This window comes from Rousettus aegyptiacus, unplaced genomic scaffold, assembly GCF_014176215.1.
Source record: "Rousettus aegyptiacus isolate mRouAeg1 unplaced genomic scaffold, mRouAeg1.p scaffold_m13_p_11, whole genome shotgun sequence".
NCBI lineage: Eukaryota > Metazoa > Chordata > Mammalia > Chiroptera > Pteropodidae > Rousettus > Rousettus aegyptiacus.
In genome coordinates, this window is record NW_023416286.1 from 59,966,422 (window position 1) to 59,990,269 (window position 23,848).

The following is a 23,848-nucleotide window of genomic DNA, read 5'->3' on the forward strand; positions in this document are numbered from 1 at the left end:
CCTTTATAAAATAACTTCCTGGTTCTCTTAAGGTTGACAGTAGAGGACAGTCACTCCTCATGGAGAGGAGCAGCCCTGATGTACCCATTGCCTCTTTCCCCTGCACAGTCACATTTCCCATGGTGAAAGTTTTCTACTATACTGCTTGTCTATTTCTGCAAAAAAGGCAGTTGGAATTTTTATTGAGATTTTGTTGAATTTGTAGATCAAGTTAAGGAGTATTGCTATTTAAGCATATTAAGTCTTCTGATATATGGATGTGAATGCCTTTTCATTTATTTAAGTCATCTTTCATTTTTTTCAGTGATGTTTTGAAGCTTTCACTGTATAAATCTCATACTTGTTAAATTTATTTCCAAGTATTTTACCCTTCTCGATGCTATTACAAATGAAATTGTTTTCTACTGTTTATTTTAGGATTTTTTCATTGCTTCTTAACTTTTCATCAAAACTGGACATTTTGAAAATTATAGTGTGGCACTTCTGGAAGTCAGACTCTCACCCCTCCCCAGAGTTAGTTGTTGTTGCTGCTTGCTGTTGTTTCTGGTATTTGTTTAGTGACTTCTCTGCACTCATTTTGAAAACTCTGTATTCTTTTTTCATATGTGGCCACAGAAATCTGTTATGTTAGCCTAGTCATCTATAAAATATTGGGCAGATTTACTTAAATATCTGGAACCAAAATATCTCCCAGTCTTTGCAAAAGGGGGGTGTGTGTGTGTGTGTGTGTGTGTGTCAGTCAGTCAAATGGAAGGAGGTAGAGTCTACATCTCTCCTTTAGTCTTCACTTCTTACTTGCATAGTGCTTCAGAGTCAGCCGGAGGTGGGACCCTAGGGCTTTCCCAGGTCTTCCTGAGCACATTCATATCCCTGAGCATCTACATGGCCTCTTAGATTTTCAGGAAGGTGTCAGAATTTCTGAAAGCCCTGTTTCACAAAACATCTTATTCCCCAGCCTTTCCTCACTAGGTTTTTGGTTACTGTATTGTTTGTCCCAGATGTTTTCTGTTACCTCAGGCAGGAGTGACTAAAACATTTGCCTGTATATTCCACAAATTGGGGTAGCAGTTTTAACACTAGGCAAGTTATGAGTTAGTATAAAAACAAATCTTTTCAGCAGGTTATCAGACAGTTCAAGCAGAGACTTACAGTTCTTTCAGAATGAGGTCTGTTCTATTCCTGCCAGTTTTGGTATTGGAATGTGAGCTGTCATATTCAAGGCTTGGAAGTGGGGGATGGGACAAGGGTAAGTTATAACACCACAAATTTCACTGTTTTTACTGAGATTCAGCCTTTTTTTTTTTTTTTTTTTTTTTTTTTTAATAAGCATTCTCAGGGATGCTGCAAGCTTTTGGTTGATTCCCATGGATTTTCAGGTTTTTCATTGATTTTATGTAACGGTGGAGTTTTGGAATTTCTTAGCCATTTTAGCTGATGGCATTCCCTAAAGAAAGAAACCCCAAAAGAAATGAATTATAAATCTTTTAAGTTCTTAGGTTTTCTGAGAGTCATCCTGTAATACCATGGCCCATCTTGTATTCAGCTGTTGATTAAATAGTTCCTTGAACATTGAGGAGATTGTTTTATAGGTTCTAATCTGTAAATGACAGTATCTTTTATTCGGTATCATGATAACTCAGGAGATACAAAGAGTAGCCTCACAATGTTGCATGCAGACTGGCTCTGATTTTCTGCTTATCTACCTTCATTAGTTCTTCAAAATGGATTGGGATATCACCTCAATTAGTTTACCCAACACCTATGCTATAAGGCCATCACTATAGTTTTCTAACTTCAGTGTTTTTATAAAAATGGCCTAAGGCACTTGTTTTAAATGGAAATTCCCAGGGCCTATTCTGAGATTCTGATTTAGCGGGGTCGAATTGGGGCCAAGGAATGTGCATTTTAAATAAACACCTCCAGCTGTTTTGATCAACATTAAAAGTGACTCTACTCCAGTCATTATTCAACTCCAGTGGGCCTAATACATAAAGCATAACGCCATTTTCCCTTAAAATAAGTGTAACTGACCATTGAGAGGATCAGATAGTCACATCCTCTACATGGTGCTTTCTCCTCCTCTGACTGGAATTCCCATAGAAGAACAATTAACTACAATAGACACTGACGAGTCTGCAGAGATTTTCAATTCACAGGGGATAGTTACCAAATCGTGATACTCTTTAGAACTGTTTCCATTACCATTACATTAGATCTTGGCAAGAATTACCTCAGAAACAAACAAGATACACTACTGCTGACCTTTTCCAGGGGACCAAGGTTCTCCCTTCTATCTTTGGTATCATCAGGACAAATTACAGTGGAAATAAACTAATTCCGGATCCTCATCATATTTGTTAACCACCGGAATAGCAATTGTTGCAACCATCCACTGTTAACCTCCTTATGTGTCTTGTAGACATCCTAAGTATGTCTAAAACTGAGTTAACTTCCTCTCTAATTTCCTCTCTTCTTCCCCGGAAAAGCCTACTACCTCCTCTCTTAAAGCCTAATACCTCAATGTTGATACAGTGTTCCTTTCTGAAAGCCATGAATTACCTTAAGTTTCTCCCTTCTAGTCATCCCGCTTTGTGTGTTTCTCTTAATTCTGTCTTCTCTCTAAAACCAACATTTCTGACTTTATTAAGTCCTCAAAAAACTCATGTCTGGGTTACTCCAAGAGCCTCCTGATTTCTTTGAGTATCTTTGTCCTGTTCTTTCTCTCCTCTTGAACTTTCGGCAACATGTATGTTAGACCTTTACCTGTGTTGCTCATCTCTCTTACACTGTTTTGATTTTTGCTTTATTTTTTTCTCTGTGTCCTTTAGCATATGTTTGTATATAATTTGTTCATTTAAAGAATACTCAACTGGCTTTCTATATTTCATCAGAAATATAAAAAATCCTCTGATATTTTTATTCGATAGAGTGAAATCTGTTATTGAAAATAATTTATAATCTTAATATAGCTTTAACAGATTTCTGAATTTTTTTCTAGTGGATTAATGACTTAGAAAATGATGAATTGTACGTTATGTGGCCTACAAGTTGCCAGGAACTTCTGAAGCCAATACTCCCTGGAAGTATACCTTCCATAAGGCGTAATTTTCATAATTTGGTAAGTTTTATATTCTGATGTTTTTGTTTACATCTTTTATAAAGATATTAACATTCGTTTTGAATTACCCTCCTTTTGGTAAATGGGCATATGAGTGATAAATATCTGTGTGATGCAACAAGCTTGAGGTGGCATGGCTTGACTAGGTATCAAAAGCTAGCAATGTCACATAATCTGACTCGTATTATTTAGCCTTCATGTACTTTAATAATACCAGTATTAAATTATTGAGTTACTTTTACATTTTCTGAAAGGAATTTATGATAGAACTTTTCTTTTGTATTATAAAGAACTAATGATTAAAGTTTAGTATTTCAAGGAAAATACATGAATAGCATTTTATCAGCATATAAATTCATTATTACAATATAAACAACCTTATAAAACTTTATAGTGTAATTAATACACTTAGAGCTTTATTTTTTCATATAGGAAGTGAATCTTTTATTTCCTACATCTACCTAGAGTGAGCAGTTAATGCTATTTTTTTTGGTTAAAATTCAATTTCTATTTTCTTTTTTTAAAAAATTGATATTTCACTTCTTGTAAAAATATTTATGCTGTACTTCAAAAAGCGGATTAGTAATCTGATATTAAATTTCATTTATTATTATATTTTGATATGCAGCTTTTAGGAATCCTTCATAAACTGAAATTCTTATATCCATTACTCCGAATTATTTAGAATTACTAGAAATTTTGAAAAAAAAATTGTACCTTGAATTTCATACTTTTGGCTACAGAAATTGAATTTCAAAATTCTAAAGTGTTAAAACAAATAGCGATTATAGACTATCTACTTTCTTTTAGATTCTGTTTATTGATCCTGCTCAAGAATATACCATGGATTTTATAAAACTTGCTGAACGTTTATATTATCATAAAATTCCTCTGAGGTAATTGTCAATTTATAACACACTGTCAACTGATAGAAAGCCAGTGATGTTCATGTTGTATTAACATAGACTTCAAAGCAGTGGTTTATCTCTAGTTCCTAACACAACATAGCTGTGTTGTGAAGTATCATATACCTTTATGAAAGACTGTTAATCAAAGCGGCTTGGTGATCTTATTTACCTTGTTGCCTTCCTGAGAGAGTCATCTGATCACCTTGAGTACATAAAGATGAATTCATCTCCCTGTGGTTGTGTTCCGATTACACTTTTTCCTTTTTTTTTTTTTTTTCCCGGAAAACCATGGTCGTTTGATATGTTACCACCAGAGAGAGTTTACATTTTGTCAGATTACATCATATATGAAGATTTTTGGTTACTGGGCATTACAAATCAAACCTTTTCAAATAAAATTCCTCTTTCCTCCATCTACTAACACATTCTATCTAGATATTACAGTCTAATAATGTTTAAAAATTGTGGCTTATTGTGGTTTAAGGGGTATTTGTGACATTCCTCATTCGTCTTTTTTTCCCAGAATTGGTTTTGTGTTCATTATTAATACAGATGATGAAGTTGATGGAATGGATGATGCTGGAGTTGCTCTTTGGCGAGCTTTCAACTATATTGCAGATGAACATGATGTATCACAAGCATTTATTTCTATAACACATGTAAGTTTATGCACTCGACATAATTTTTTTATAACATATAGTGGGTTTCTTTGGTATTTTTTTTTTTTTTGTCATTTTAACGTTTATAGAAGCTATGGTGAAGGTTAATACATATGATGAATTTAATTCTTGCAACGCCCAACTGAGGTACATAATGTTGTCTCCAATTTATATATTGTACAACTGAGGTTCTACCAAAATATTTAAACTTTCTTAGGGTTACAATAAAGGAACTTAAATTGTGTATATAGTTTACAGGGAAGCATATTAATAAAAAATGATTAGTCGGGAGAATTAAGTCTTGAATAAAATCATAAATAGAAAAGATTATTGCAAAGTTAAATATTCTAAATGAAAAAATATATAGGCACTTACTAGAAATTTTAAAAGGAGAAAGAGATCACTTCATGACAGTAAAGTGTTATGGAAATGGTAAGGCTGATACTGAGTCTGACAAAGAGATTATGTAAGAAAAGTCAGAAATTGATAAGAACCTGATTAAGGAAGAATAGAGAGACAATTATTTCATAATTGAAGTTTTGAAACTCTTATGGCTCATCATGAAAAAATATAAATATTAAAGACTTATATTGTTATTAAGAAAGGTTATCGCTTAAATAACTTCTATTTTTAAATTTGTCGGTCTTTAGTTTGTTAGTCATTATTATAAACAAGGAATGGTTCTTCAACTGAGAATGAAAATGCCAAAGAACTATAAATTTTCTACCCTCTTTCTGTAACTCCCTGGAAAACCACTAAATCCTTCATTAATTCACTATCCTGGAGTATAGAAACTACCTACACTTCAGTGACTTGGGATGTATTTTGTTCTGTAAAATGGTGCCATGGAACACATGTCAATATTATATCTCAATCTATTAGTTTTACTGATTGGTTAAGAGTTTATAAGGGACCTAGTCAAATTGACATAACTTTTATTAAGGCCTGCTACCTTATTGTAAAAGGATCAATATGATAGTCAAAACTAAGAAACTTGAAGACCTTGCAAATTATCTTTACCTAAGTTATCTTAATTCTGTTGAATTTCTATTCGGTAAGCATTTTGTATCAAACATTAATTTACATGTGGCGGCATATTTTTCAATTACCTGCCGTTGGAATTATCTACTTCATGGTATTCAGCGCAATACAATAGTCTTTTAGAAAACCGAATTATACTTGAAACCATAGCATTCAATACAAAGTAGCATAAAAGTAATTATTAAATACGTGCTATGGCCTATAAGATGTGCTAGACAATTGGAGGAGGAAGGAGAAGGAAAAATAAATGAGGAAGGAATATTTAGAGAAAGCATATTAGAATCCACTAGGGTCTGAAGTATGACAGTGTTGGTGGTTATTGAAACTATATGTGCTTGTGACCCCCAAACTTGTGTACACCATAGAAAAGTAAAACATCATTGTGCTAATTTCAATTGGGAATGTATTATGTCCTTCAGATGACTTAGCTTTAATTTAAAATAATTTGAGCAAAATTTAGTCTTTTAGTAAAATACATGAATTATAAAATTTTTTAAAAACTGTTTCATTACTTTCACTTAGCAAATTTTTTTATCTAAATTAAACAGTTTGAAAAATGCATGTCAGGAGACGGGGGGAATATAATAGAAGGCCAAAATCATAAAAATATATGAAAATGATTGAAATGTGATAGAGAATTTTGGTAGAGTAAGTACAGTAAAATGATCTGACTTTATATCTCAGCTCTCTTGCGTAGTGGCTATACAGATGTACAAGTAATTTAATTTTTTCTCACTACTTTCCAAGTTTAAGATTTAAAAAATGTATGTTACATTTTTAATGAATATTTGATGAATGCATGTTTTGAGAATAGAAAAGTATTTTAAGACTTGGCTGTGATGGAGTAACTGACAACAGATAAACCATCTGACAGTTACCAATTATAAAACTGGGCAAAATATATGAAATAAGTCTGTTTTCAGGCATTCAACAAGAGGCAACAAGAACTATGATCCCTGCAAAAAGGTGAAATAAAGATATTTACAGGTAAAGACAGAAAATTTCTTCCTGCTTCAGAAGAATTACTAAAGTTAATCTTTTAGGCTGAAAGGAAATGATACCAGATGGTAACTCGAATTCACAGGAAGAAATGAAATGGTAGCAGTAAATGAAATATAAATAATATGAGTAAATATAGAAGGTTGAATTAACATATTTTCTCTTTAGTTTACAGAAAATTGAGTAAAACATAAATTCTGACTTGTATAGATGTATGATAATTGTACAAAGGAGTGGAGGATGAAATGGATCTATTTTGGAACTTTAATTCTATATATTCACAGCATTAAGTTAGGGTTAGTGGAAGTAGATTGTGGTAAGTTCCAGTGTATACTGTAATTTCTGGAGTAACCACAAATAAAATAAGTTAAAAATATAGTTTAAAAATTAAAAGAGGAAATGAAATGATGCACTACCAAATACAAAAGAAAACAGCAAAAGAAGCAGTGAACAAAACATACGTGATATATAGAAAACATAAAGCAAAATGGCACAAGTTAATCCAGCCATATCATTAATTATATTAAGCATGAGTAAATAAAACTTAAGCATACCAGAAGAATGGATACAAAAGATGGAAAATTATACATAAGCTAAATATTCAAAAATCTAGAAGATATGGATAAATTCTTAGAAACGTCAACCAGGACTGAATCAGGAAGAAATAGAAAATCTGAACAGATCATTTACGAATAAGAGATAACTACTCCCATGTTCATTGCAGTATTATTTACAATAGCCAACGTATGGAAACAATCTAAGTGCCCATCAAAAGATGAATGGATATAGAAAATGTGTATAGATATATATATGTATACACAAACATTCCTAACAGAATATTATTCAGCCTTAAAAAAGAAAGAAATCCTGTCATTTGTAACAACGTGGATGAATCTAGACGGCATTATGCTAAGTGAAATATTCCAGACAGAGAAAGATAAGTACTCTATAATATCACTTATATGTGGAACCTAAAAAGCTGAACTCAAGATTAGGAAAGTGGTTGCCAGGAAGTGGGAGAAATGAAGAGTTGTCATTCAAAGGGTACAAACTTTCCAGCTCTAAAAGGAATAAGTTCTGGGGATCTAATGTACAGTATGGTGATTATGGTTCATGATACTGCATTGTATAATTGAAATTTGCTAAGAGAGTATTATTTAAGTGTTCTTACCAAAATAATTAATAAGGTGACAGATATGTTAATTAACTCTGGTGAGAATCCATTCACAATGTATATGTTTATCAAATCATAATTTTGTACACTTTAAATATATCACTATTTGTCAGTTATACTCAATAAAGTTGAAAAAATAAAATGGAAAAATAAATTTATATGGAAGAGTAAAATTGCCGAGAACTGCTGAGAATCTCTTAAGGAATTATAAAGTGATATGACCAGTTATACCAGATAATAAGATAGATAAAGTTATGTTAAGACAATATAGTATTGGTTCAAGGAAAAGATACAGACTAAAGAAACTTATGAAACCTCCAAAACTGAAGAATACAGAAATGCTGTTACAATAAGTTGGATTGGACTTTTAACAGCTGGTGGCTGGATAATTGATTATAACAATGCAAACAGATAAGATTTAGTATTTTATGTAAAAATTATTTGTTAGCTTAAGAGTTTAGTGTGAAAAAGCATTCAAACTTTTAGAAGAAATTAGGACCCCAAGGGAGGTAAGAGTTTTCTGGTTAAGACTTAAAAAGTCTCGAGTCTGAAGGAAAATACTGATAAATTTAGCTTTATTACAAATTAAAACCAGTGTTCATCAAAAGATATTATAAAGAAAGGGACATAAGTTCCAAGAAAAAAAGTATTTGCAATATATATAATGAGTAAAAGATTTATATCCTGTAATATAAAAATTTCCTACAAATCAAAAAGAAAAATGAGAAAAAATGCATAAAAGATTTTTAAAACATGTACTAGGGTCCATTAATGGTAAATAAAAATTTATTGAAATTCTTGGTAAATATTACAATTAATGATAAGTAAACAAGATAATTATTTCAGAAATGAGAAAAATGCAAATAGACTACTTGAGGTATTATTTTATACCCTGTTATTTGGCAATAATTATTAAAGTTGGCAGTATCATATATAAGAATATGAATTGGAATAACCACATTAAAAAAACAAATTGGTAGTACTTCAGAATTTGAAGTTAAATTTGCATGTTCCTTTAGACACACACATACCCAAAGAGAAACTCTTGTACCTGTGCCATAAGAAGCTGTTCTTAGCAGAATAATCCCCAATAGCAACAAATTGGGAAATGTATGTCGGTACTAAAACAGATGGGTAAAATCTGGTCTGTTCACATAATGGAACAAGATATGCAAAAGCATGTCTGTATTAGAAGCATAATGACATTATAGAAGGTCAGCATATTACCAAGTACTTTAAAGTTCAAAAGCAAACAAAACTAAATGTCATAATACATAGGAATACATTTTTTATCAAACTCTAGAACTTAAGGGAATGGTAAACAACCTGGATGATGCTTGCTTGCATCTAGGGAGCAGGAGGAGATGGGATTGGGCGAGAAGTTGTATGTCACCATTGGACATTGGTGATGTTCAATTTCCTGTGTTACGTGGTCTGTTCTTGGGATTGTCCATTTTAATATTTATGCCTCAACATATGTTACATTCATTTTTGTTTACGAAGTTGGATAGCAGTTTTTAAAATCGTTTAAATGTATAAGAAGATCGAATTATTGTATATCTAAGTAGCTTATGCAAAGCATTCTGGCTACCTTAGACACCTCAGGAAAATCTAATATTTGTAAATGACTAATAGTAAAATAACTGATTTCAAAGACTTTTCATATATAACTTTTGCTTCATACAGAATCTCATTTTTCTAATTCCTATTTATGTCCTACAGAAGCTTGAACTTGTCATTTTTGTTATTACGATCATATTATGTTCTGCTTTGGTATGAGGAGAAAACATAGGTAAATTGAGAAGCTCATAAAACTACTCTGGAGTCTAATTAACAAACCTGAGCTTCAAGGACCAGGTTACAAAGTTTAGTGATAAAGCAAAAGCAAAGAAGAATGCTAATTTCTTATAAGGAATAACATGGAGATTCTGTCAGCCATTATTTGAGGATTGTCTCTGGTAAAAAATGAATTGAGACTAAAAAGAATATTCTTAGTTGATATATCAAAATGACAATGGTGTTTGTACTTGAATGTCTTAATATTAGCTCACTCTTCACATTTATGTCTTTGCTAAGTCATCTGCTCAAAGATGCCCTCTTGATGCAAAGCTGTACTTTTCCCCATGTCTAGAACATTCCCTGGGTCACAATAGAGGATCTATAATGAAGGGGGAAATGAAACAAAAAAAGTAGAGTAACAGCTTACATTTCATTTAGAACATTTGAGACTAGGGGAAGAATGGAGGCACAGAGAAAATCTCGTCAAAGTATTTACTGAAGAGCAATTGGAAATGAAAATAAAACATTTCTGAAATAAGTCATTTAAAATATTTTATATATCTTTATAAATAAGGTAACCATTTTATTAAAAATCAGTGATTTAAATTGAATGTAAATTTAGTTTTGAAAACTAAAGAATTTCACAAAACCATTTTTATTAGAAGATGGTATTGGATGGTTAAAATGATTTATTTGTGTGGAGTATGTGTATATGTAGTTGTATATAGTATGCTATAATGTAAAGCATATTTAATTTATAAAACTATCTGCATGTTAAGAGAAAAAATAATTGCTGTAAGATGAAAATTATATTTTTATTTCCACAGATGTACCAAAAAGTGAAGAAACAGAATACACTTACTGTGGACAATGTGAAGAGTGTTCTCCAAAATAAATTTCCCAGTGCTAATGTTCAGGATATTTTGGGAATTCATTCTATATATGATGATGAAAGAAAGGTAACCTGGAATGCAAATTTTCAAAAATATGATCCCAGACGCTTTTATTATATTCTCATGAATAAATTATCTCAGTATAATTAACTCATGATTTGGATTTTAGTCCCTCAAAAAGAAGGGAAATTTTAGATCTTTAATTGACACAAGTTGTATATAATATTAATGTTGCCACTACTGACTTTTTGAAAAGTATAAAAAAGATAATTCTCAGGATTTACAGAGTAGAAAACTGTCATTTCTGGATCTCCCTTTGCTGCTCACCTTCATAAGATGTCTGCTTTATTTTGGGTTTTGTGAATACTGTGCCTTTCCTTTTTTTAAATTTTATTTCTCTCCTAAGCAAATATGCATGAGAAAAAAATTATTTGAATTCTGTTATGTTTAAAAATCTTAGTTTGAGAGTAATGCTGAAACCAATGATGCCATTCTGATTTTAATTCCTTTGTCTTTCCAGTTATTTTTCATGTTTGAAAGCTATTAGGGTCATTTTATAACTGGTGTTTAGAAATTCTATGATGGTATGTCTTTGTCTTGTTTTGGGTATTTGGTGAGCTCCTTCTACTGGAGATCCATGCTCATCAATTCTAGGAATTTCTTTGTTATTTCTCTAATTTTTTTTTTTGTCTTTTCTGTTCTTTCTGAATTTTCCGAGTTGAGTCTCTATTTACTTTTTATTTCTTTGTCTTTTTTCTTCATTAAAAACAATTATCTGGAGATCTTTATTGTATTCTCTTTTTTATAGTATTCAGTTTTCCTTCCAAGGATACAATATCACTTTTTATTTCTTTAATTTTTTATATATATATTCCGCTCCTGCATTATCTCTGCTTTCTATAGCTTTCTTTTTTCCTTTCATTCTTTTTTCTCTCATTTGTGTTTGCAGCATTTATCAATGGTTTTATAATATCTGGTTGTCTTTCACATCTAAGTGTGAACTCCTAAAAAGCTGATGAGTCTTGTTGGTTGGTGGGCCTCACTTGGGAGCCGAACTGACTTTTTCCATTAAAGGACCAACAAATTTCGTTTGTAATACTGACAGTCTGTTTGATTTCTGCAGTTGAGAATTCTTTATTGTTCCCTTAGAAGTAATATGTGTGGTAAATGAAATGATGTAGATGCAGAAAATAAGGGGATAGGACATATTTAGAGACAGGATTGGGTAATGAGCTAAGTGTGAAAGAATGTGAACTGTCTTTTAATCTCCCTTTGCTTTTCTTCTCCTGTTCCATCCTTCCACCATGTCTGGAATCCCTAAGTCTAGAGTCATTGTGATTCAGTATCAGCAGAATAAGGAAGAACAGAATAGTTTGGCTTTTCATGGTTGAAAAAGAGGCCTTGACTTGTAGCTTCTCTGTATATAGACTTCTCTGCAAGTTTCCACATTTTCTGCTCTTCTCTTTATCCTCTCTTCCTAACATACCAAGTGTCTCTAGGTCTTTAGGTCTCAGGAATTTTAAAAAATGTCGACATTCCTTGTCTGCACAGGTATGTGACTTCCCTTATCTACTTTGGTCATCTACTTTTTAATCTTTTGTGTTTTTCTTTATCAACTCATATCTTATTATCATCATCAATGCCATTATGATTTTTATTCTCATTTGTTAAAAGGATGAGCATGTGTGATAAATCTACTAAATTTAATCATAAACTCACTTTTGCTCTTTATCAAAAGTTAAGCATTGAAATGAGTATTTTTATGGTGTTACCATTTTAAGATATCTACAGTCATTTTCTCCAGATAGTATGAAAATTGTTAATGATTTTTGTAAAGATTCAGGACTCAATTCAGTTTTCAGAAATATTAAGTTTCATTTTTTTGGTGGGAGTGAGGGTATGTGAGTAGTCTTTTCTGTTTGCTGTTTGTCTTCCTCTTTCTCCATGAGACTGTCCTGTAATGATATCTTCGGTCTCTTGATTTCTGCATTTTTCTCATTTTTTTAATCTCCAATTTAAACTAGACTATGTTACTTGACAATCCTTTAGTTGTGCTTGGTCTTCTCCCCTCCCTTTGCCTCCCAAAAGTTATTCTGAACATTTATCAGCTTCATAAACCACTTTTCCACCTTCCTCTTCATCCCTAGAAAAACCATTCTGGCTCCTACATCACAAAATAAATGAGTTTAGGCCTTTATAACATAAACTCATGTTTCTATAATTTTCTCTCCATCCAAACATTATCTGTACTTTCAACGCTTATTTACTGAGTACTTATAATGTTCTAGGCACAGGAGATGAACGTAATGCAGGGAGTTGGCAAGAGAATTAAGATGTTAAATCAAGATACACTCAGAGACTGCAATATTCTCATCAGCTCTGCAGCTAAGCCAGGGAAACACCTGCAAACAGGAAGATTTCTGCAGGGATTGCTAACAGCCCATTTCCCTCACGTGTGAAGGAGAAACAGGAAAAACAGAGTCCCTAAGTGGCTGCCCTACATAAAATAAAATCATTTATTTCCTATGGCTAAAATCATAGGGAACCTGTGGATTAAAGGCTGGGAACTGCCAGCAGGCCTTTCATACTACATATTCTTACATTTTCATGCTACATATTCTTGCCCTTCCTCACTGTATGTCCATATCAAAGAAAATGGATAAACAAAGTCTTTATAACTCACAGGAACTAAAGAATGCTATATAAACTGAATCCCCGAACACTTGGGGTCCCTCTCACAGACTTTACTCTCAGTCTCTTTTACTTGGTCCCTCTCAGAGTCTTTCTCACAATCCCTCTTACTTCCTTCTCTTGGTACTATTTACTCTGTCTCACTGTCCTCATCTCTCTTAGGCTCTCTCACTTTCTGCCTCTGCATGGAGACCACACTCTATCTGTAGAGTGTTGTTACCCTTTTCTAATAAACTTTCCTTTTGACCCTACTTTGGTGTGTGTGTTAAATTCTTTCCACACTCTCCGCCAAAGGACCCTCTTCTCTCAGTGCGAGGCTTGGTCTCCTCCCACTCAGGGAGATTTGCCCTGTCCTGCATCAAACAAATAGAGTATAAGAAAGATCTCTTCAAAATTAAAAATAAAATTAAAGTTTAATAGTACAGAGACAAAAGACAAAGAAATGAAAAGTAACACCAAAGGTAATCAATTAGAGATTCAATCCAGAAGTTTCAGAAAGAACAGAGAAAACAAAGGAAAGGAAAGCATCAGAGAAATAATATAGAAATATCCTAAATCGGTGGACATGAGTCTTTATTGGAAGAGGTCTACCAGATACACAACACTGAATAAAAGAGCGCTCTGGGGTGGAACTAAGGAAGACTCTGAAGCAGTGACATTTAAGATGAGTCCTGAAATGGGGGGCAGAGTTGGATGAAAGAAAACAAGGAAGTGGTAGGAGATTAACATTCCAGAGAAGATGTCCTGAGTTGTGAAGGGACTAAGAGAAGTTGGTATTGCTGCTGTTTAGATAACAAGCATGTGTTAATATTTAACTTGAAGTCAGAACAGTAGAAGACCTTGGAAACAGTGAAAAATCTGAAAATATACTAAGCAGCAAAGTGACAGTGATAGGCACTTTTGGGGAAAAAACATTCTCCATTGTTGAGAACGGATTGTTGGAGAGTAAGAGTGTGTAGTGAGTCAGATCAGGAAACATGGAGACAAGAGATGAGAGATGGGCTAGAGGCTTTTGGAAGAAGTAGAGGCAGAGAAAAATAGACACAATCGAGTTAGGAAGTACAATCTGGGACCTGCTGCTGTCCTGGGTAGGTAGAGAGGAGATGAGAAATTGTCAACGATGACTCCCAGAGTTCAGTTGAACAGCTAACTAAAAGGGAAAGGAGTTGTGGAGAAATGAGCAGGAAATCAAATCAGAAGTTCTTTTTCACACATTGAATTTGAGGCGCCTGTTAGATTTCGAGATGAGATACAAAATATTTGCTGTATGTGTCTATGGCTCAGAAGAGAGGTGTGGGCTAAAAGTATAAAATTCAGTGTCATTGGCATATTTGAGGTAATGAAAGCTTTTGGAATAGATTGGTTGCATAATTGGAGATGATTGAATAAATCAGAAGAGAGCCTGTATTTCTAGCAGGGACATCTTTCTTGAGGTCCATACCCATGTGTGCAACTGCCTAGTGGATTGCCCAAAAGCATCTTAAAGTGAAAGAATCCCAAACCAAGCCATCATTTTCTTTGTTTCCCCAAACGTTTTTTCTTTTTAATGCCCTGTCCTAGAGGATAGCATCATCATTCTCCCAGGCCACCTGTGCCATCCAGAATGACTACTTTTCCCTCATGCCCTCCCAAACAATAGATCCAGTCCTGCTAACTATTTCAGCAACTTCCTCATTCTCACCTTGCCCGTTACCATTGATTTTTTTCTGGCTCTTGCTTTTTCTTTCCCATGCTATTGCAGTAGCCCCTGGCCCACCATCCCCAGTGCATCCTTTCTCACCCTCTTCCTTCTCATTGTTGCTACTGTGTACTTTTCTAAATAAGCAAATTTGATCATGTTAATTGCCATGAATCCTCTTCCTAGATAGAATTGACCATACTCTTCTTGGTACCCCTGGATACTATATTCATACCTGTTTTTAATGTATCCATCTCTTCCTCTGTTAAACTATTAAGTTTCCTTAAGGTAGACTTTGAATATCATTTATTATGTATTCATAAGCCTAAGACATTATAAGTGCCCAATAAATGCAAAGATAACATAGTCCATGGGTTAAGAGTTTAGAATCTTGGTTAGATTTAAATAAAATTCTGTTTTCAAAGTGTAGCTACTGTGTAACATTGGAAGTGACTTCATCTTTCTATCTCTATTCCATCTGTAAAATGGATGTAATAGTAGTATTTAGCTTCATAGAGTAGTTGTGAGAATGTCGCCTGTAATAATGCATAGGATTGAATAGCAAATCAATTGTTTAGTGGTGCTTTATCACTCACAAGACAAAATGCAGATGTTGAAGACCTTCATGATCTGGCCTCTCCTTATCTTCCCTGACCCCATATCTGACAGCTCTATCCATATATAACTGCCTGCACTGTAAACACAGTAAATTGCTCGACATTCACTAAATATGCCATATTCTCTCTTCACCTCCATTCCTTGCTATGCTCTTTTCACTTGGGATGTCTTTCTCCACTTTATCTCCCTGGCAAATTTTTGCTTATCCTTTAAGACCTTTGGTGTCATTCCCTTACAGAGTCCTTCTCTGATCCCCTCCTCTTCATACTCAAGCTTGGTTCGATGCTTTTCTGATCTCCCATAGAATCGTGTACATGCCTCTATTTTGTGTGTATATATGAACCCTATGAGAGCAGATTTTCAGCTCTGTAGTCACAGGATCTAGCCCAATGCTGGTGGTGCGAATTCAGTAAATGGTTATTAAGCAAATGAATACAAGGATAAATGAATCTCTGAAAATAGTAATTGATATTTTTTAAGTAAACATTGTACTCTATATCAAGGGTCAGCAAACTATAGCCCGTAGGCCAAATTCAGCCCTCCCACTGCTTGTTTTCATAAATACAGTGTTTTTGGGGTCATGGCCTTGTTCATTCATTCGCATGTTGTATATTGCTGCTTTTGCACCATAACATCAGAATTTAGTAGTTGCAGCACAGACCAGATAGCTCACAAAGCCTAAAATATGTACTATATGGCCCTAAAGAGAATTTTCTGGCTCTTTCTCTATGTAGATAAATTTCCTTTAAATAATGTTTAGAAAGGGTGGATAAAATTAACATTTTTCTATGGCATATAAAAATGTGGCAGTGTCCATTTTTTTCTTATGTATTTTTTTTTTTTTTCCAGAGAGCTGTATTCTGTTTAACTCATTTATTTTTGAACCAAATAGGCAGGAGCAAACTTTTACAAGATGATTGGCCTGGGTCCTTTGCCTCAAGCTCTTTTTAATGGTGAATCCTTTAACCGTGAAGAGTTGAATATTAAAGAACTAGAAATGGCTGTTCTTCAAAAAATGATAGATACTACCATATATTTACAAAGAGAAGTTTTTATGGTAGGTAAGCATTTATGAGAAAATATATGATGAATATATGTATAAAATTTTTTGTATTAAAAAATCTTTTAATAGCAAAAGTTAATTTTGTAAAACTTTTCCTGATCATTTAGTTTTGATTTTTAAAGTATTAATTAAATTTATCTATGCATAATTACATCTAAAAATTGCTTAATTGGAAAGAACATTCAAAGGCTTACATGAAAATTTATTATGAGAACCCTAAATTGCATATTATTGATTTATTTTAGATTAAGTAGTCTTTAAATGTATTCTCTGCATAACTTTAAAACATATGCACATAAATTGCTTATGTTTTCTAAATATTTTTATTATTTTAGGGCACATTAAATGATCGAACAAACGCAGTTGATTTCCTTATGGATAAAAATAATGTTATACCACGTATAAATCCTTTGATTTTGCACAGTAAACGGCAGTACCTTAATTTAATATCTACATCAGGTAAAATAATCTTTCCATACACTTTTCTACAAGTACTTATTGAATTTTGAATGTTTTATTAATTCATTTTTTAACATTTACTATGAAAATTTTCAGTAACTGCCGATATTGAGGATTTCTCTACTTTCTTTTTCTTGGATTCACAAGATAAGAGTGCTGTAATTGCAAAGAACATGCGTTACTTAACCCAGGAAGGTAATAAACATATTTTATTTTTCTGAATTTATTCCTAAAGTTGTAAAAACTTGTAATTTTAGTAAGGTGTTTGCATAATACATTTTTATGTGTTGATATTTGACTAGAGGCCTGGTTTTCAATTTGAGAGCTTATAATTTGCTAGAATATAAGGATTGTGCTGAGAAAATGCCTCCTATTCTAGCTAATTATATATGCAGAGGGGTTCATCTTGGGGTTTTTTTTGCCTTTTTTGAAAGCAAGATATACCATTTTTCATCTTTTTAAGAAAGCAATAGAATTCTTTCAAGACTATGTAAACTGGTATCTTAATAATACATGAATGAAAGTATAATTCCCAGATCAGAGGAGAATAGTTCTGAACTTTCACTGAACAACATATTGATGTTTTACGTAGGTTGGGGGTCAAACCAAAGGAGGGGAGACCAAGACAAGAACATATTTGGGCATAAAGCTTTAGCCTAAACTGGAAAGTCTGCAGGGGCCCATGCATTTGTTAGGGTGCAATGAACTGTTCCAATAGATGAAGATAATTAAGACTTTGGTTGTTTTCATTTTGCTTTGTTTCACTTGACCTGCTTTGCTCTAGGGAGCAAAATGAGAGCCAAACATAAAATAAGGCTGATTCGTATCATAGTATGTAAAGCAGTAACTTTCTAACAATGAGAGTAATCTAAAGATGGAACGAACTATGTAGTAAGGGGTAAATTTTTAGATATGAGAGATTTAAGCAGAGACCACACCATTAGTTTTTGAGAATGCTGTGGAATGAATCCAAGTTTAAACCAGATGGCCCCAGAATTACTTTCTAACTGATCCATAGTTTTATGTTTATAAAGTGATCTGTCTACACAAATTCCCACAAATAAAATATAATGCAGTCTCATTTCTGGAAGGCTAAGGTCTTGAATATGTAAAGTGAAGGGAATAGGAGACAGGAAATAGGGGATAAGTAATAGGAGAAATATATTTATGAGGTTCTGGGCTGTATTTCGAAAATTGCTTCTGGGTATCTGATTAGGTTAGTCCTTTGGTTAAATCTCTTGCAATTTAAAAGCATACTTTGTTAACTGAGAAATGCCTAATTTCCTCTCATTTGCATTTATGTAAATGTGTAAAGAAGTAAAGATTTGTGAGAAATTTGCTTAGTATTTTTAAAGTATTTCTCAGTCTAGAGACATGCTACCCTGAATGTGCCCGATCCGATCTTGGAAGCTAAGCAGGGTTGGGCCTATTTAGTACTTGGATGGGAGACCACCTAGGAATACCAGGTGCTGTAGGCATTAAAAAAAAAAAAATACTTCTCAATTTACTAGCAGTGATGGTGAAAGTGCTGACATTAAGAAGGTATCTTATTTGAAAATAATGTACTATTTGGTATAACAGATTTTTTACAGTTGTTTTAAGAGGGTCATATGATCTACAAGACTGATTTTTCTGTAGGTTTTAATGATGACCAGACTAGTATTCTTTCAGATATTATATGCTGAGGCTGGATGAAATAAATAAATGCATTTACTGTGACTTCAGAATTAAAAATTTCTCTAGTATCTAATTTTTCAAATTCTTCTGAAAAAAGAATTGTTTTAATGTTGTTGGCCTGAGATGATGTGAATTAAACCAAGTTAACAATAGCCACACATTAAGAAATAAGTGAATTGTAAGCTAATAAAATATTCGTTTTTAGTATCTACTAATAATGTTTATTGTATCTGGTTTTACATATATGTGGGGTATAAATATCAATATTTTTTAGAAATATGGCTAGCAGGCAGTCTTGCTCACCACCACTGAAACCATGAAAAGCATAATAGTTTTCTGTGCTGGCAGAAGTATCCCACAGACGTGCCCCTTAGAGACCATTCTTTCTTTCTGGTATCCACGTTTATATAAAGCTTACATCATGAATTATTCTTACAGCATTTTTATATGTATGTCACTGTGTGTATAATTTTTAGCAATACTTCTTTTTTCAGAAAAATTAATTTTAGTATTTGTTTTGTGTGTGTGTGTATTTTGTTAACTAGATATAGCTCCTGCTTTTAGTTTGATTTTAAAAAGAATCGCTTTGACTGAACTATTTGAAACTTTCAGATGACAATGCCATTTCTTCAGTTACACTCTGGATTATTGCCGATTTTGACAAACCATCTGGGAGAAAACTGCTTTGGAATGCATTAAAGCACATGGTGAGTAAGTCTGCCTAGATAAAAGTACCTATGAAATGTAAGCCAAAATATTTTATGAAATTGTTTTATATTAGCTGAGTATAAATTTATTGCTGTATAACAAACTTACTGGCTCAAAACAGTAAATATTTTCTCATAGTTTCTGGAGTGTAAGAATTCAGAAGTGACTTAGCTGAGTGGTTGTGGTTTGGGGTTTCTCATGAGGATGCAATTGGGATTTTGCCTGCTGTTGTCTGCAGGCTTGACTGGAGCTGGAGGATTAGCATCTACAATCACTCACTCACATCCTGTTGGCAGGAGGCCTCAGTTTTCACTATGAACAGAATACTTCACTCTGTTGCCGTTCTGTTGCTTAAGAGTCCTCACAATATGACAGCTGGTTTTCCCCAGAATGTGATAAAGAGATATAGACAGAAGCCACATGTCTTTTATGATCTAGCCTCAGAAGTCACACTCTGTACTTCCACAATATCCTGTTCATAACACAGATCAATTCTATTCAGCATACGAAGAAACTGTACAAAGGCATGAGTACCAGGAGGTGGGGAAGTGTTGGGAGCCATTTTGGAGGCTTGTTACCACGTTAAGAATAATTAATACATTTTAAATCAAACAATAGCATCTGCTAGGAAAATTTTCATATCATATTAGGCAACCTCAAAACACATCTTGGCTTAGTGGCTTGCAGGCCAGCACACTTAAAAAACATTCTTTAAGATCTATGAAGCAACAGTCACTTCTGCCTTCTTTCTTAAGTTTCTGAGGCATGTTCTTTGAGAGGCTCACAAACTGCCTTTCTCCAGTAGTTACAATGTAGATAGCTCTTTTATTATACATATGTCGGTATGTTTTATGATGTCTCTGAAGATCTCTTCATTCTTTTTACATTTTGTTTTTCAGGTTGTATTATTGATTTATCTTTAAATTCACCGGGTCTTTTGCCAACTCACATCTGTTAAACCAGTGAAGTTAATTTTTCATTTCATTTATTATACTTTTAAATTATAGAATTTCCAGTTGGATCTTTCATAATTTCTATCTCACTATTATTATCTATGAAATGTTGTTATTATACCTTTTTTTAATTCTTTAGACATGAGTCCTTTAGTTCTTTGAACATGTTTATGTCTGTTAAATCCAACATCTAAGACCCCTCAAAGAAAGTTTCTAATGTCTGGTTTTTTTCCCCCTTTGTATAAATCACACCTCCTGTTCCATTGCATGTCTCATAATTTTTTATTGAAAACCAAACATTTAGTATATTTGGATATTGGCACGTCCCTCCCCCAGGAAGGTTATTGTTTGTTGGCTCATTTGTTAATTTTTTTAGTGATATGACTAAACCAATTCTATAAAGTTTATTTTTCTCTTATTGTAAAGCTCTGATATTCTTGCTCAGATTTTTCTCTTTGTTTTTATCTTTTATCTTGGTTTCCTAGTGACTGCCTCTGGGTTAGCACAAACCACTTATTGGTCAAAAGTTGTGCTTAGGATCCCATAACCAGCTAGATTTTCTCTCTATTGTTGGATATGTGTCAGATTTAGAAACTACTTTCACAATTTAGAGATTTTATGATTTTGCCTACATTCACCCATGAAATAATATCTTGGAATTTCTTTTTCTAATTACTCCTGAGAAGACTCAACCTTTGTCATGCACACAGTCCTCCAGACTACGCAGGATGACTTTAAATTTTAAAATATTTTTTAAATTTAAGCATTCTTGGTATACAATATGATATTAGTTATATTAATTTCAGGTGTACAGTGTAGTGATTTGAAAATTTTATACCTGACAGTATGATCACCCTGCTAATTCTAGTAATCCTCTGTCACCATATCATTTCATTTTTAAACCTGACTTTTTTAGGAGTCATCCTGGGCTTCAGTAGCTTTTTATTCACCAATGCTTTCAAATCTGCCCCGTGCTCCACTGTGATTGTCCTAGGTGATAGCAGCATAGCATACTAGCATCAGAGATGAGGGTGATCCCAGGACATCTCTTTTTGTCTGTCTTTCTCTAATTCTCTCTGTTAAAATTCTGGCTGCTTTGCCATTTCACATATAATTTTTTTTTGACCGGGGACCATGTGAAAATGGACCCCAGGTGGGGATTTTGCCTACGGCCTATGCTTTGCTGACTCATAATCTATTACATTAATTAAGTTTTTTGTAAAATCAGTTCTTATTTTTATTCATTCTACTTATATTTTTAGTCTCTCATTTTCATTTCATTTCATCCAGCTCGTTTTAAATTGCTGCCTTTATCTCACTTGCGCCTCTCTTTATGGCTCCTTGGGTCTGTGTTTTGGAGGCCATGTTTTCTTTACATTGCTACTTTAAATTCAAAAGACTAATATAATGAGCACTTATATACCTCACCCCTAAATGCTATCATTGTTAACATCTTGCCATATTTGTTTTATCTAATTATTTGTTGCAGGGGCAACAGGAATGGTCTAGATCATTTTAAAGCAAGTTGTAGAAATTGGTGCATATCATCTCTTAGTACCTTAATATTCATTTCTCAGGAGTAAGGATATTCTACACAACTGTGATACCACCGTCACATTATTAGTACTAAGACTGTATTAAATTTTTCTCAGTTGTTCCCACAAAGATGTCTTTTTTTTTTTCAAACCAGGATCCAAACAAGTTTTCCACAGTGCATTTTGTCATTACATTTCATTAGTTTCTTTTACTGTTAAATAATCCTATCTACATTTTTTCCACTGACTTTTTAAAGAAACCAACTAAGCTAGTTGCTTTGTAGAAAAATTCTACATTCTGAATTTCATTGATTGTTTACTTATGTCATTTTTAACTTTTTCTTCTAGCCCGTATATTTTCTCTATATGAGAAGTTATATCTAAAGCTTAAACTTAGTTTAAACATGTTGTGGCAAGAAGACTTAATGAGTCTCTGTTTTTCATGATATGTATATATGCAGCAGCTTCTTGTATTTATTGAGCTTCTCCTTATGGTCTTGTTGAAGCACAAAATGTCAGGCTGTCTCACCATACAACAAGAAACATATAAATGTCAGATTGTCTCACTATACATTTAAAGCATAAGATGGTGATAGCCAAATCTCTGCTTTATAAATGAGTTTCTTCCTTTTTCAAATAAGAATTAAACTACCCAGGAATATTTTGATGCTGTGTAACTATCTTGTTGCCTATATCCTTTTACCTGATGCTTTTAGGATCTGTTGATGATGCGTGCCTAAATCAATTATTGTTGGCTCCAAAAGAGAGATTATTCTTCTTATTAGCTAGTATTCTTCTGAAATAAGAGATTTTCCCCTTATCAACTGAGGAGGACAAGAAATAAAATTATTCCTAAGAATCCAGTTGAAATTCCTTGTTCTAGGTATTTACTTACTAATTATCAGGGAAGAGATGATGTAGAAGTCACTTCTATTAATAGTGAATACACATTTTTCTTTTCTTTTTGAGTATCATTCGGCTCATGGATTTTTTTGTATGTTTTCCATTACTTGCATGGTTTATTTTCTAGATACTTAGAGTGCCCCATCTTGGCTCGGGAACCCCTTCAGGTTGATTCCTGTGTCCTTTTTCTGACCACTTTCTTGCTTTGTGACAAATAAAGTGTCCCTTTCTCACTTTATAGTCTCTTTGTCTCAGGTCTGTAATCTGACCTTTGTCCAAAGACTTCTAACTCCTTTTAATGGGAAGTGATAGTTAGAAAACCAGATCTGGGCTCATTGTTATAGATGTCATTGCCCCTAGGCCGTTTCAGTAGTCAGAGCATAATCTGTGTTTTCTCCAATTTTTTTCCTGTAAAAAGCATTTTCAGCATAATAATTCATCTCAGAGGATAGGCTCAAAGTATATAAAGCAAAACATAACAAAACTTCACAGACAAAATCATGAATCATAATATGAACTTTTAACACACTTCTCTTAGTAACAAATGGAACAAGTACATGAAATGTCAGTACAGATGTATAGAAGATTTGAATAAAAAGATAATCAAACTTGACCTAATGGACATGATAGAAAAGTACAAAATGCATAGTATATATTCTTGCAAAGCACAAGTATAACATTTAAAAAAACATCTATAGATGCTGGACTATGAAGAAAACTAATGAAATGAATTTCAAGGATTGAAATCATATAAAGTATCTTCTTTGATATTGTAATTAAGTAGAAAATCAAGAGCCAAAAGAAAATTAGAACATGTCTGTATATTTTAAAATTAATAAGTGTTTCTGTGTAACCTGTTGGTACAAAAATGCATATTTGAAAGCATTTTTGGAATGAGTGAAAATTTGAATGACATTAGAATTCGATAGCTAAATCTGTGTTTTATGTATAGCTAACGAAAGAAAAGGTTGTAAAATCAGTCAACTCAGCAC

At 33.2% G+C, this 23,848-nt stretch overlaps 1 protein-coding gene and 1 pseudogene across 3 annotated transcripts in view; both read left to right on the top strand.

The window, feature by feature from the left end:
- Positions 1–23,848, top strand: part of UGGT2 (UDP-glucose glycoprotein glucosyltransferase 2) — a 139,337-nt gene that overhangs the window by 49,094 nt on the left and 66,395 nt on the right. For all 3 annotated transcript variants that reach the window (XM_036228871.1, XM_016158624.2, XM_016158623.2), the window contains exons 13-20: positions 2,999–3,118; positions 3,929–4,014; positions 4,550–4,685; positions 10,506–10,637; positions 16,451–16,615; positions 16,957–17,080; positions 17,177–17,275; positions 19,370–19,464. In XM_036228871.1, the coding sequence (XP_036084764.1) occupies positions 2,999–3,118; positions 3,929–4,014; positions 4,550–4,685; positions 10,506–10,637; positions 16,451–16,615; positions 16,957–17,080; positions 17,177–17,275; positions 19,370–19,464 (957 nt within the window). The remainder of the gene's footprint in view (positions 1–2,998; positions 3,119–3,928; positions 4,015–4,549; positions 4,686–10,505; positions 10,638–16,450; positions 16,616–16,956; positions 17,081–17,176; positions 17,276–19,369; positions 19,465–23,848) is intronic.
- Positions 18,445–18,558, top strand: LOC118609743 (annotated as a pseudogene).